The following is a 15,093-nucleotide window of genomic DNA, read 5'->3' on the forward strand; positions in this document are numbered from 1 at the left end:
GATCTTATGTATGAAGTAGGACTTGCAAACCCTCAGCTTAGGAGGTGTGAGGATGGTAAATAGTAGGCAGGGTAGGCAGAAGCAGGCTCGCAGCCGTCCATATGGAAAGCAGGGCAGCCTTGGTGATAAACTGGTTCACACACACAGCTGGAGACCCACTTCTGCCCACAGCTGTGTGTGTGACAGCAGCATGGAGCCCGGCCCTGCTGGGTGGTCCCCACATACGGGTGGTTCCGCAGCTGCTGTCTCTGTTCTGTTCAGGCCTCTTCTAATGAACCGGGCTGTGGCAGCGTCCGGCTCAGTGACCTGTGAAGACTGAATGAGTTGTTTGTTTGTTTGTTTGTTTGTTTATTTATTTATTTATTTATTTATTTATTTTAGAGAGGAAAAAGAGAGAGAAGGGGAGGAGCAGGAAGCATCAACTCCCACATGAGCCTTGACCAGACAAGCCCAGGGTTTTGAACCAGCGACCTCAGTGCTCCAGGTCGACGCTCTATCCACTGTGCCCCCACAGATCAGATTACACATAAGTCTGCCTGAATGGTGCCCAGTACGTTTGCCTCAAGCACTTACATATACATGCTCACACTAAGTACTCAATAGTTGCATTTATTTTTTACAAATGAAAGCAATACATTCTGTTGGGACTAGATAGGAGGGGCATGGTAGTCAGAAGAGTTTTATGAAAGAAAGGAACACTGAGTGTGAAGGGCCCAGAGGCCTGACGGGTGTTGGGGTGTGGGTGCTCAGGGCCTGGCTGGCGGCAGGGGCGCCGGACCGCAGGGCGCTGGCTGGCCGGGATCACTCTCCATCCTCCGCTCAGGGAAGCCGCCTCGGGGAAGCCACCCGGGCTGGCGGGGGGCATGGGGGCGCAGAGGGCTGGTTGTGACGGCCTGTTCCATCCTGGGTCAGTACACTTCCTGGAACACGTCAGCCACCTCACACCACACATGGACTTCAGGCCCTGGTCATCCAGCTCTGAGGGTCCAGAGCAGGAGGTTGCTGCTGAGGGAAAACCACTCTCAAAACTTGTAAGTCACATTTGTACAAAAGGGATTTCCCATAAAGGTTGTTACATTATAACTTTCCCTTTTTTATTTTTGCAACTAACATGAATTTGATTTTGATGAATGGAAGTGATTACATTTTTACCACCTATAAGTAATGTTTAAAAATTACATAATTAACCATTGAGACAATTTTGTGATGCATTTTCCTCAACATGTAATTGATACTCTGCTTTCTTCAAGGTATGCACCTAAGACTATTCAATGTTTCAGTCAGAACAACTGTGGTGTAACACATAAATATACCTCTTGATTTATCTCTTGTGACTTTATTTTTTAATAATAAACCTACTAGTGATGCAAGTACTTAGTTTTAAATTTGGATTTACTTTTTGCTACAGAAGAAAGAGCCAACTGAAATGTAAACAAAATGATTTTAGAATTAAAACTTTTTACTTAATTTAGTGGATTAATTCAGTTCCACCGAATCAGTCTTAAATACCCACTCTACGTAAGGAATAGAAGTGACTAATGCTGTAAGTCTTACCTGGAAAGTAACATTTATACGAAGAGACATGGAAAGCCCAGTGTGATCACCGCTTATCCGCTCGTTCATTTGCTCACTAATTCAGTCCCTAAATGTTGATTACCATCGCAGTCAAGGTGCTAATGCAGAAAATAAAGTGTGGTTTGAGAGGAAGTGTAGAGGTCAGAACGAGCAGATGGCTGACCACTGCTCCCGCCGCCCGAGAAGGGCTGACAGGGCAAGGACAGGTGTGAGCCGGGTGTGAATTCTCGGTCTGCTGGCTTGTTTTCTCTGCGGGAAAGACATGCAGCAGGTTGACTGCAGAACTCCTGAATCAGCATGTAGGCCTGCTTCCTAGGCAAGTGTTGTTGAATTTCCGGACGGTTTCAGCTGACCATTTGGGGTCTGTCATGAATTTAAAGTGAATCTCAGCCCTGGTCGGTTGGCTCAGTGGTAGAGCGTCGGCCTGACGTGCAGGAGTCCTGGGTTCAATTCCCGGCCAGGGCACACAGGAGAAGCGCCCATCTGCTTCTCCACCCCTCCCGCTCTCCTTCCTCTCTGTCTCTCTCTTCCCTTCTGCAGCCAAGGCTCTACTGGAGCAAAGTTGGCCTGGGTGCTGAGGATGGCTTCATGGCCTCTGCCTCAGGCGCTGTAATGGCTGTGGTTGCAACAGAGCAACGCCCCAGATGGACAGAGCATCGCCCCCTGGTGGCATGCCGGGTGGATCCCGGTCGGGTGCATGTGGAAGTCTGTCTGACTGCCTCCCCGTTTCCAACTTCAGAAAAATACAAAAAATAAATAAAATAAAAAAATAAAGTGAATCTCATACTGTAGCTCTGCCACTTGCTCGGCAGGAAGCTTGGGAAGGAGGTGTGTGGTTTGTTTCACATGTGTTGGTTTTGCCAGGCAGTGAGAGTAGTCGGATAATTATGCAACCTGGGGAGGTGGGGTCTTTGCAAGGGAACCTCGTGATGATGAAATACCTAGTAGAACAGCGGTTCTCAACCTGTGGGTCGTGACCCCGGCAGGGTCGCCTAAAGCCATTGGAAAATACATAATGCATATCAGGTATTTATATTCTGAATCATAACTGTAGCAAAATTACAGTTATGAAGTAGCCACCAAAATTATTTTTTTATTTGGGGTCACCGCAACATGAGGAACTGTATTGCGGGGTCACGGCATTAGAAAGGTTGAGAATCACTGCAGTAGAAGGTGGACAAAATAATCCACTGGAAACAAGAAATCTTTGGAGCAGGTGAACTGACAGGCTAGGAAGTAACACATAATTTGGGATTTTCCTATCGCAGAGGTTAACACACTTTTCTGGAAAGACCCAGATAGTAAATATTACAGGGGTGAGGACCTAGACTCTAGAGGCAAAATCAGGGTGTTATGAAATACTGCATAACAAGAGCCGATCTGAATGTCCACAGTTTTGCTTGGTAAAATTTATGCTCGGACAGTTGGGTGCAGTGTTTTGTAGGCCAGGTCTGCTTGTGGGAGGAAGGGAGCTCCGTTTGGGGGGAGGACGTTCCCCTAACCGAGGTGCAGGTGGCACTCCCCAGCATCACTGTCAGTGTCAGGCACTGACCCCTGATGGTCACCTGTGAGGAGGCTCATCCGCTTCATCTGTGAAGATGTCCTCACGCTGAGCTGCTCTGGTGCCGTATGGTACAGCAGTTGTGTTAGTTGAGTGCAATCATTGTTGGAAGGCATTTGTAAAATTTATTAGATTAGGCCCTGACTGGTTGGCTCAGTGGACAGAGCGTCAGCCCAGCGTGTGGACATTCTTCATTCAATCCGCAGTCAGGGCACACAGGAGAAGCGACCATCTGCTTCTCCACCCCTCTCCCTTCCCTTCTCTCTCTCTTCTCCTCTCACAGCTCAATTGGTTGGAGCATTGGCCCTGGGTGCTAAAGATAGCTCTGTTGGTCCGAGCATCAGCCCGGGCACTGAGGATGGCTTAGTTGATTTGAGCATCGGCCCCAGGTGAGGGTTGCTGTGTGGATCCCAGTCAGGGCAGATATAAGAGTCTGTCTATCTCTCCTCCTCTCACTTAAAAAAAAAAAAAATCTATTAGATTTCTTGTCTTTCTATTAGACTTTAAGCATGTTTTATTACTTTGCAGATTAATCATAGTTGGTGGGTCAGTTGCAGAGTTAAATGGATTTTTAAATGTATAAATTTTCCCGGTCTTGTACTTAGGTCCAAAAATGCAGTTGGAACTGAAGCTTGAGTTAAGAAAACATGTCTGCCGCAAAGCTGTGTGGGAAGGGAGGTCCCCCTCTTTTCTCCCTGGTGACGGACGGCAGGAGAGGGCGGTGTAGGGCAGCTTGGCGTTAACTGTGATTGGGACGATGTCGTTGTGTCTTCAAGTCCCAGTGTATACGCTCTTCTTAAGAGGAAAGACCCATGTATTTCTTTCAGTACTTCTTCATATTAGTCATCTTCATCTTCGTCATCCAGCGTGATTATTGACAGAGCATGTATGAAGCCTGTGAAAGTAAATGTTGATCCGGTGACTATGTCCACGGCACACTGTTTTCACACAATGTTTCCCCCGTTCCTTCTCATTGTAGGTGAAGAGCGATTACATGTTAGAGATAGCTGACCAGGTGGACCAGGACATTGCTCTGAAGCTGGGCTGTCTGGAGATACGGTAAGGTGGTGGGCACTGTGCACTGAGGTCCCTATTCATCATGGTTCTCACTGTTTGGGGAAGTTACCCAGGGATTTTCCTCTCCCTCACAAAGATTATCAGTAAGAAATGGAGGGAAATGTGAGAGGATTCTGAACTAGGTTGACCACTCTCCCGCGTGTCGGATGCAGTCGCCCCGTGACACGGCCCGCCAGGAGTGGTGTGTGCATGCCCGGCCACGGCCGCCACCCGGTGCCCCTGAGGAAAGACGAGCTTCAGAGTAGCTCACGTAGCCCCTCACACCTGGAGGCTGCGCCTCCGCCCTCCAGAGAGCCAGCCCGCTTCCCCGCCACGGGGAGGAGGGGCTCGGGAGCGGCCGGGCTGCGTGCTGCCGACCCGGTGCAGGTCTGGGCGCTGTTCCTGGTCAGCCCGTCTACAGCGGGGCCCCGGGTGGCTCACTGCGCCCACAGGGGTGTCGGTGAGGACAGACATCCTGACGCGGGTCTCAACGCGGGTCTCCTGATTTCAGACGGTCGTACTGGGAGATGCGGGGCAATGCGCTCGAGAAGAAGTCCAACTATGAAGTCTTAGAGTAAGTACTGCGTGTGGGAAATGAGCTGCCAAAGGCGACTATTCAGAGCTAGATCGCTCTTCAAACTGTTGTTTCTAGAGGTTTATCTTGACTAAAAAGTAAGTATTTTTGAAAAGGAAATACATATTACAAAATAACATACTAGGAACTAATGTAGACATTTCCAGAGGCTGTTGGGTGGTGTATGAGACGGTTGTGCACTCCAGGTTTGGACAGTGCGGGCAGGTGGGAGTGCTGGCCCAGCGTCAGGCGGCGCCCGGAAGGGATATTGCGAAGGCTCAGACATGTGGGTGGTCGGACAACAGTCACCTTTTGTGTGTGTGTGTGTGAGAGAGAGAGAAAGAGAAAGGAGAGACAGGGGAAGCATCAACTCATACTTGTGTCACTTTAGGTGTTCATTGATGACTTTTCATATGTGCCTTGACTGGGTGGGGGAGACTCCAGCTAACCGAGTGACCTCTTGCTCAAGCCAGGGACCATGGGGTCATGTCAATGAACTCACGCTCAACTTGGCAACCTCATGGTTTTGAGCCTGGCACTTCAGTGTCCCAGGTCAACACTCTATCTGCTGCGCCACCACCAGTCAGGCTGGGCAACAGTCACTTTGTTTTATTATTTGTTTATTTATTTATTTGTATTTTTCTGAAGCTGGAAACGGGGAGGCAATCAGACAGACTCCTGCATGCGCCCGACCGGGATCCATCCGGCACGCCCACCAGGGGGCAATGCTCTGCCCATCCGGGGCATCTATCTGTCGCGACCAGAGCCATTCTAGTGCCTGGGGCAGAGGCCACAGAGCCATCCCCAGCGCCCGGACCATCTTTTGCTCCAATGGAGCCTCGGCTGCGGAAGGGGAAGAGAGAGACAGAGAGGAAGGAGAGGGGGAGGGGTGGAGAAGCAGATGGGCGCCTCTCCTGTGTGCCCTGGCTGGGAATCGAACCCGGAACTTCCGCACGCCAGGCCGACGCTCTACCACCGAGCCAACCAGCCAGGGCCACTTTGTTTTAGATAGAACACTTTGCTCATGAGGACACAGATTGGTTGCTGTTAATATTTTTATTCTGAAAACCATTAGGCCCAACTTTAGAGAGTGGAATAGGCATTATTTAGAATTTTATACCTATATAAAATTTTCTTTTTAAACCAGCTAAAGAGTTAACCATCTGTCCTCGTGTTTTCAGCTGCGGACTAGGGGGGCACAGGCAGGGCTTCCTGCCCCCCAGCCCTGGAATTGGACCTTCCGAGGGCCACGCTCCCAGGGAACAAACTGGGGTGTCACAGATGAGACTTTCATTCACATCTTTTGTAAAGTAGAAGCGATGGGTAGAAAAGAAGGCATCACCACAGGTCAGGTCAAATGTTATAAAGAAGTGTTTTATTACCAAGCTTAAAAACTGCATTGGTTAAACCAACGGAAGTTCAGGGCATCATGTTAAAATTCTGGTTCTGTGTGTGACGCCGTCAGTACTAACCCACAGCTCTCCAGTGCCTTCAGGGGTGCCCGAAGGAAAGGGTAGACAGGGTGAGGGGTTGCAGGCTCAGCCAATAGCTCTCTCTCCTACCTAGCAGTCAGTGCTCCTTGTCACCTGGCGCTGGCCCCTTCCATCTCATCCTTCCTTGTCTGTGTCACGCCACCTCGGGCGAGGATGGCTGCTGCGCCTTCCTCAGCACATTCGCACTCCGGAGGGGGGAGAGGTGGGCATTCACTCGGACACAGTGTGTCACAGTACTTCCCCTTAGGAGGACACAGGCCAAAACATAACTGGGGCCATGCTGGACAGCTGGGACCCAGGGGGACGAGAACACCGTTAAGAAGCAGAGTCAGTCTTTCATGCCATTAGAGAATTTTAACGTTCATCAGTGTTTAAGAAGCTTAAAGTATCATTTTAGAGGTTAAGTGCCTCAGTGGTATTTTTAAATTAAAGATACTCAATTGCAAGAATTAGGGGGTGAGGGCAAGATAGGAATACTGTCTGAATATGCACATTATTAGTTATGTTTAAAGTCAGTTTTGGTTGCTTCTTTGCCTGGGCTTTAAAGCTTTAAGGAATTAAACAGAGCCAACAGATGCAAAGTCTTCTCAGAATTAGTGCCAAAGGGGAAATAAGTTTTTCCTTAACATAAGAACTCACTCATAGCAGCTGAATTACTTTGTCATATGTCACTAAAGCTTAGTGCTACCCCAAGCCTCCCACAGCCTCCTGTGTGAGGGGCTGTGGCCACGCGCCCGCAACGTGCAGACTGAGGCCACGGCTGGGGGTCGAAGGCAGTGCCTGACCAGCCCAAGTTCATCGTGGCACCTGGCGTGGTGTCCATGCCCTCCTACAACCAGTGGGAACCCCGCCTTCCCACCCAGACCCCCTGAAGGGCAGGTGTGTTGTGAGGGGGGCACAGGAAGTCATGGTTGGCAGGTGGAGATGTGGGGTGGCAGGGCTTTGAGGGTGAGCCCCAGGGAGAAAGAAGGGCCTTACCAGTCCGTGGTGGCCGCATACTTCACCGGAAGGGCGGGCAGCAGTGAATTCAACATTAACTAGATAATTCTGGTTTACACTTGACCACAAATATATGTTAAGTCTCCAATACCCTACATCAGGGGTCTCCAAACTTTTTACACAGGGGGCCAGTTCACTGTCCCTCAGACCATTGGAGGGCTGCCAAATACAGTGGTCCTCTCACTGACCACCAATGAAAGAGGTGCCCCTTCCAGAAGTGCAGTGGGGGCTGGATAAATGGCCTCAGAGGGCCGCATTGCGGGGACGCCTGCCCTACATCGTAGTAGCTAGGAAATGCCCTGGGTCTGGGACCTCCCGCTCGTGCAGTTAGCCGTTTATGCTGGTGTCTCGTGTGGCAGAGTGTCTGCCCATGATCTGACATGCTGCCTGGTGAGAGTCCGTGCATGCGCGGGCTCGCTCTCTTTGAAGCTTCAAATCCGAGTACTTGGACTCTCAGGGCTCCTGTCCAAGGAGCCCCAGACCCACAGCACTGAGTCCCAGAGCCACGTGACGGGGATGCTTTGTCTGCCCAGCCAGCATGGGAGAGCCATTAGCCACACGGGCCACTGGGCACTTGAATGAATGGGGCTACCGTGACAGGGAACAAGATTTTTAAATTTAATTTGAACTAATTCAAGTCTGAATGGCTTCCTGTGGCTACTGCAGTGGGCAGTACAGCTCTCACAGTGTCACATACTACCGTGTGTGGGTTTTACAGAGGTTCCTTTGAACTCGAGCTCAACAAGCCCACGCTCAGGTTTGCGACTCGGGGTCCAGCAGTGTCTCAGTGTCACGTCCGCTCACTTTCGTCAAGTGTGTGCTGCATCTAGGACCCACCTCTGACAGTTACCTCGTCATAAAGAATCCCCTTGTAGGAAGGGCCAGGACTTGAATTTTGATTAAAAGGACTATTTATTGTATTAGACATGTTATCTCACAGATGTGGCATTTGGTCTCAAATGAAGCTTATGCACCTAAAACTAGAAGCCAAGCTCCCGCAGAGCTGAGGGCCTGTAGTACAGAGTACTGACCTGCCCACAGCTCAGAGAAGCGGCTGCCGTGCGAGGGGGACGGCCGCAATCCCCCGGTTCCCTCAGAGAGGCTTCAGCTCAGGCGTCCATGACAGGCTCTCCCTGCCACGGGACCGAGTGCCTGAGGTGCTCCGGGGGACTCACACGCCTCCACCACAGAGCCTCAGGACACCGGCTTCTGGATTGGATCAGCAGGACCTGTGTTAGGGTGGTGATGAGCTTTTCCAATGGTTTTATGTACTTTAGCCCCATTTTTATTTTCTTACTTGCCAGGTGTTCATTTAAAAGCGTTCTGCCTGACCTGTGGTGGTGCAGTGGGATAAAGCGTCGACCTGGAACTCTGAGGTTGCCGGTTCGAAACCTTGGGCTTGCCCGGTCAAGGCACATATGGGAGTTGATGCTTCCTGCTCCTCCCCTTTCTCTCTCTCTCTCTCTCTCTCTCTCTCTCTCTCCCCCCCCCTCTAAAAAGCAATGAATAAAAATAAATAAATAAATAAATAAATAAATAAAAGTGTTCTAACATACGGACAAATGTTACAAATTCCTTATCAGTCAGAAGTAATTGGAGAAACTGAGCCACAGACTCGCTGAGTATTAGTTGGCCTTAGCTTTTTTTTTCCAAATGGAGTTATCTTCACGAGGGAAGGTAAAATAACACCCTGTGATGGCCTTTATTTTCACAAAGAAACATGCTCTCTTTCAGTTTTCTTGAAACGTACAACCCTGTTGGTCCACCTTTAATTTTTCTACTTATGGCAGAAACGAGTACAATAAATCCTTTCCAGTTGGCTGTAAGAAGAATAGAAACGTGTCTGACTGTGGTGCAGTGGACAGAGTGTTGACCTGGGACACTGAGGTCCCAGGTTTGAAACCCTGAGGTCGCTGGCTTGAGTGCGGGATCATCAGCATGACCCCATGGTCTCTGGTTTGAAGCCCAAGGCTGCTGGCTTAAGCAAGGAGTCACTGGCTCAACTGGAGCCTCCCCATCAAGGCACGTGTGAGAAGCAGTCAATGAACAACTTAGGTGCCACGACTATGAGCTGATGCTTCTCATCTCATCCCTCTCCTGTTCTGTCTCCTTCTTGTCTTTCTAAACAAATAAAGAAGGAAAAGAAAAGTAGGAATACAGTGGCCCTGACGATATCACAGTCGGGAGAGGACATGCCTGCCCTGGTCTTTCCCCTCGTCCGGCCGTCACCCTGAAGTCCCCGCAGGGAGGGCGAGCCCCACCTGTCTGAGGTGGACCTCACGGTGCCCCCGCCCGCCGTTCCCTTCCTTGTGGTGCATGGCGGCGGCCTCCCTCCTGCTCTCACGCCAGTCTCGCAGCTGCATCCCAGACCGCCCTGCGTCTCCCACTTCCCACCCTCTTTCCACCTGACAGAGCCTCCCTCCCCTACCCTCAGGGCGCATTCTGCTGGTGCCAGAGTCAGGCCACCCTCCCACTGCCCAGAACAGCCCCAAACTCAGCAGATGAGAGGGGCCTGCAGAGCTCTGAGGGACAGGAAACACCCCCTTGGAGTTGGCTCCAGGGCTCACCTCTGGTTACTTTACCCTCAGCACCTCCACGTGCAGGAGGCGGCACCGTCGTGTACAAGCAGAGCGGGTGGGTGAGGTCTGCAGGTGCGAGGTGGCAGGCAGACCCACCCCGGGCCTGGCCGCGGTCCAGTCCTGGTCCACTCTGGGCAGTGGTGCTGCTTGTGGCCGGCTCATTGCCTGAGGGGAAGGCAGGCAGGAGGTGCTGGGATGTGCAGAAAGCTCTGGGCGTTGTTTTTCTCTCTGTGCTTATTTTGCTACTTCCCACAGACGTCAGCACCACGTCCTTAAAGTGCGCCGTCCCGTCTTTTCAGGGGGCAGCAGGACAGGGAAGGGCGGTGGGCACCGCCGTCTGCACGTCCTGGAGTCCGAGTAGGTGCCGCAGACCTGAAATGATAGGAAAGTTACACGTCAGCGAGGTTCGAAAAATAAATGGAAACCAGGCATTTTGTGAATTAACTGAGCACCAGAAGCAGAAAACGGCCTGTCATAAAAGGCAAGAACACATTTTATAGCTGGTGAGAGCACGATGCTGAAACCAGTAAGAAAGTGAGAGCTGAGGTCAGTGTTGGGTAGAAGGAGATCGCTGGCCAGGTCCTGATGGATGACAGAATAGGGGCTGAGTAATTGACTGCGGGACGAGCTGTGTGCTTGTGACCTCTGTGGTCTGCTCGCTTCGAGCAGTAGACCGCGTCATTCCTGTGTTATGTGTGTGAAATCTCATATTCAGTTTATTGTTTCCTTATGTAATTCTGAACTGATACCTGTGTTTCACTTTTCTTCTCTATCCTTTGTACATCCCACGTGCCCCCGACTGTCGCTCTAGTGCATCTCACAAGCGCACGGCCGCCATCTACTGGCCAAACAGCCTGGGCACTTAAAACCCAAAGGAAGCAGGGAAAAGAGGGAGGTGTCCTTTCGGGTCTGCGCTCTGGGCCAGAGCACTCTGAGGCTCTTGATAATAATGACTGACTTTGTAGCCTGATCTAAAGCCGTGTTTCTCAACTGCTGGTCGGCGGACTGGTCCACTAGAAATTTTGTGCTGGTCTGCAAAAGAGTTAACCACCCTGATGGCGTATGAATATTATAGACCTGAAGATCTTACTCGAATTCACTTATTCTCATGCTGATTTCTGCCTTAACAGCCCCCAAAATGGTCCTGTTTCTACTGCTCCCCAAGAGCAGAAAGGTCGGAACCACTAGAAAGCCTCTGGGGGTTCCAGCATCTGGACACATTCAGCCTTCGATCTTCGGCAAATCCCTAAATTTCTTTTTTGTTTGTTTGTTCCCTGCCTGAAAGAAACTGAGATGAGGACCCTTGATTGGGTGAATGTGTTCTTTAACCAAAAAAAGTTTAAGGAAGAGTCAACTCTTAAAATTAATTCAAGGTTCATTCTTCTAAACCCCCATAGCATGTGCCAGCTTTGTCCTGCTGAGGCCAGTCCACAAACACAGCATTGCCCACTGCAGACTGGTGCTTATAAGGCTAACTTTCCGGCACTATCTGAAGAAGAACCATTATCTATACATTGCAATTTGCAAAGAGACAGTATTTTAAATGGGTTTCCAATGAGTGTTAAAAGAACAAAACATCCTACTTCAACAAGGTTGCGTTGATATTTTCTGAATGTATCTAGAAAGTGATTAATCTCACCCCTTCTGTGGCTTGGCTGGTGAGTGGGAATGTCATTTATTTCCCTCCTGAATTGGGTAAGTAGTTCAGTTTACTTTTATGTTCTTGCAGTAGCCTCAGTATAGTCATTGGATTGGGGGTGTTATTGTTACACTTCTTTTTATATTTCAGAAAAGATGTTGGTTTGAAGCGGTTTTTTCCTCGGAGTTTACTGGATTCTGTCAAGGTAAGTAGAGGTCACTTGTCATGACCGCGTTGTTCAGGAACTGCCCTGTGGTGTGCGGTCTCCTCCCATGTGCACAGTGAGGGCGTGACAGCTGGCTGTCATCCTGTGATGTTAGTGGCGAGGAGCTCTCTGTGGGCCCCCTTTCCGATCACAGCTGTCCAGACACGTGAGGAAGCTGTCACAGCCTGAGGGGCGGCGGAGACCCGAGGAGGTGCGGTGTGCCTCAGTCGCGCACGTCATGGACGATGTCCTCAGTGGACAGACAGGGTGTGGCCCAGTCCCTGTGGAGTGACCAGTACTGCACCAGTGTTGCTGTGTTAGTGTCAGCACACGGGCGGTTCGTGCACGGTGTCCCCTTCTGACAGGGCTGGGGAGGACTTGAGGAGCTCTGGACTCTGTAACTCTTCTGTAAGTCGAAAATTAGGTAGCACGTCTCAAAGAGCCAGGTTTCAGTGTGTTTGACTATAATTCACCGTAGAAATCTCATTTCAGAACTAAAAATGTTAAGAGCTCACTGGTTACTAGTTTTGAAAAGAATCTTGAGACTTCCCAAGTAATAAAGTCCTTTCTAGGGTTCCATCAGGAATGCTTAGTTTCATTCCTCAAGAAAAACTAGTCCTTCTCATGTCTGTGGTTAGCCTGTGACCGTGGCAGGGTGACCCTGCACAGGGGGGCCTGGGTCCACAGTCCCTCAGCACCCACTGCAGCCTGGGCAGTGTGCCGGCACCTCGCGGAGTGTGGGAGAGCGCGGCCTGGTGTCTGTGTGGTGCGTCCCGGCCTGGCGTCGGAGCCTGTGGACAGACGGAGCGCCCTGTGTTCATGGCAACGTCAGGTCCAGAGCCCAGGCCGGGAGCAACCCGAGTGTCGGCTGCGCAGGAGTGGGTAGAGTCGGCAAGCTGGATGCATAGATGGGACTAGCACTCTCTGTAAAGAGAAGCAGATCTTGTCACTGGTGACAAAATGCATGGACCTAGAGGGCATGATGCTAAGTGGGATAAGTTAGACAGAGATAGATAACACAGGATTTCACTTGTGTGTGGAAATCTAAAGACAGAACATAAAGCAGACCCGAGGTCATAGATACGGAGAGCAGATTGGTGGTGCCGGTGCCGGAGGTGGGGCTGGGGTCAATGGGGGAGGGAGTCTAGTTTATGATACTGTTTATTTTGCATATTTGAAAGTTGGGAAGAGTGTAGGTCTTAGAAATTCTCATAACAAGAAGACATTGTAGGTCTGTGAGGTGATGAGTGTTAACTAGGTGTGCTGCTGATCATTCTGTAATGTATACAAATACTGAATCGTTATGTTGTGCACCAAAAACTGACATAGCCTTATGTCAACTCTCTCTGTCTCTCTCTCTTTTTTAAAAGCATGCTTTGCATGTGCTGTTAACATATCTATGTTTAGCATTTGGTGGATGGGTAGGTACAATAATTCCTCAGCCTATTATTCTTCCATTGGAAATTTCCTTTAGCACTACATACTAACCTTTCCATCTAGGGAACCCTGGGGGTCCTTTGTTGCTAGCAGCATCTGATAAATATTTGGTTGACTAATATGAAATTATTTTTATAGTTCAGAATGACTGAGTAGGTGTAATTTCTGGTTATCTGACCTAATAATACTGTTCATTTCAAAGCAGTGTCACATTCCGAGTCGTTTTTTCTGTGTGTGTGCATTGGTTTGAACTTGAATAGCATGCATGGATAGACGCCTTCTTTCCTACAGAAAACAGAGGCGTGCTGGTCTCTCTCCGTCGTCGGGCCCCGATGCCGACGTTCACCCGCGCCCACGTGGGAGTCCTACCCTGTGCTCTCTTCCTGAAAGCACCTGTGTGTGCGGGTGCTTTTTTGCATTTCTTCATGTAATCCCTGGTATGGACTTCAGTGTCCGTCAGCTCCACACCATAGTCCTTAGGGCTGTGTGAAGCATCGGGTGACAGACACCCACCAGATGTGGCCCTGCTGTGCGCTACCATAAACAGCTCTACCGAACCTCCTTGTTGCTGAGTCATTCCTAAAGAATAATTAATGTCCTGGGCTTTAACTGCTGTGTCGAGAGTTCTGGTTTCCTATGGATTCTTTTTTCTTTTTCTAGCCAGAGAGAGAGAGAGAGACAGAGACAGGAAGGGGGAGAGATGAGAAGCACTGGCTTGTACTTGCAGCACTTTTAGTTGTTTGATTGCTTTCTCATATGTGCCTTGACTAGGGGGCTCCAGCCGAACCAGTGACCCCTTGCTCAAGCCAGTGACCTTGGGCTCAAGCCAGCAATCATGGGCTCAAGCCAGCAACCATGGGATCATACCGATGATCCCGCACTAAAGCCAGTGAGCCTGTGCTTAAGCTGGTGACCTCGGGGTTTCCAACCTGGGACTTCAGTGTCTCAGGTCAATGTCCTATCCACTGTGCCACCACCTGGTCAGGCTCTACGGTTTCTGATTGATGTCCTTCAGAAAGGCTGTACTGACTGCCCCTCTCAGCAGTAGGCCAGTGAGCGCCTTGACCCCTCACCTGCGCCAGGTCCCTGTCATGGGCAGGACCATGTTTTTAATTGAATGCCTAACAGTTTACATGTTCTAATGAACCAATATGACTCTACAAATTTCTGCTCATTCTTTAAAGCTCAAAACCACTGAACTGTACACTTAAAAATGGTTAAGATGGTATATTTTGTTATGTGTATTTTATTACAGTTATTTAAAAAAAGAAATAAAGGTCTGATAAATATATTTTGTAGTAACATGACCATAGGTGATATGAGGTGGTGTGGGGAAGACTCGTCCTTGTGGTTAGCTCATGTTGCCATGGTCTTGACCAGTGGGAGTCAACCTGGTTCCTGTTGCCCACTAGTGGGCGTTCCAGCTTTCATGGTGGGCGGTAACAGAAAAACCAAGTATAAATAAAAAGGTAGATTTAACTATAGTAAGTTGTTTTATAAAAATTTATTCTGCAAAACTTAACAAAAATCCGACATAAAGTATTTGGTAAGTAATTATTATATGCTTTAACTTGCTGTAACTCTGCTTTATAAATTTTATAAAGTAAAGTTACTTCTCTACTTTATAAATCACCATTACTGTGGAACCGGTGGGCGATTAGAAAATTTTACTACTAACAGAGATACAAAAGTGGGCGGTAGGTATAACAAGGTTGACTACCCCTGGTTTTGACTTTTCTTGACTCTGAAAAGATTTTTGTAATTTTATTGTGCAGGCCAAAACACTAAGGAAGCTGATCCAGCAAACATTTAGACAGTTTGCCAACCTCAATAGAGAAGAAAGCATTCTGAAGTTCTTTGAGATCCTCTCCCCGGTGTACAGGTTTGACAAGGAGTGCTTCAAATGTGCCCTTGGTGTAAGTATGGGCATGGGGCGGGGGCCTAGCGGGGCTCCGTGGCTTTTTCTGATCCGTAT

The 15,093-nt window shown here is 49.4% G+C and overlaps 1 protein-coding gene across 14 annotated transcripts in view; it reads left to right on the plus strand.

The window, feature by feature from the left end:
* The window catches only part of PTK2 (protein tyrosine kinase 2), a 197,514-nt gene that overhangs the window by 93,894 nt on the left and 88,527 nt on the right, over window positions 1–15,093 (plus strand). For all 14 annotated transcript variants that reach the window (XM_066265588.1, XM_066265595.1, XM_066265596.1 and 11 more), the window contains 4 exons: window positions 4,116–4,195; window positions 4,704–4,766; window positions 11,627–11,681; window positions 14,894–15,034. In XM_066265588.1, the coding sequence (XP_066121685.1) occupies window positions 4,116–4,195; window positions 4,704–4,766; window positions 11,627–11,681; window positions 14,894–15,034 (339 nt within the window). The remainder of the gene's footprint in view (window positions 1–4,115; window positions 4,196–4,703; window positions 4,767–11,626; window positions 11,682–14,893; window positions 15,035–15,093) is intronic.

This window comes from Saccopteryx bilineata, chromosome 3 (assembly GCF_036850765.1).
Source record: "Saccopteryx bilineata isolate mSacBil1 chromosome 3, mSacBil1_pri_phased_curated, whole genome shotgun sequence".
Taxonomy (NCBI): domain Eukaryota; kingdom Metazoa; phylum Chordata; class Mammalia; order Chiroptera; family Emballonuridae; genus Saccopteryx; species Saccopteryx bilineata.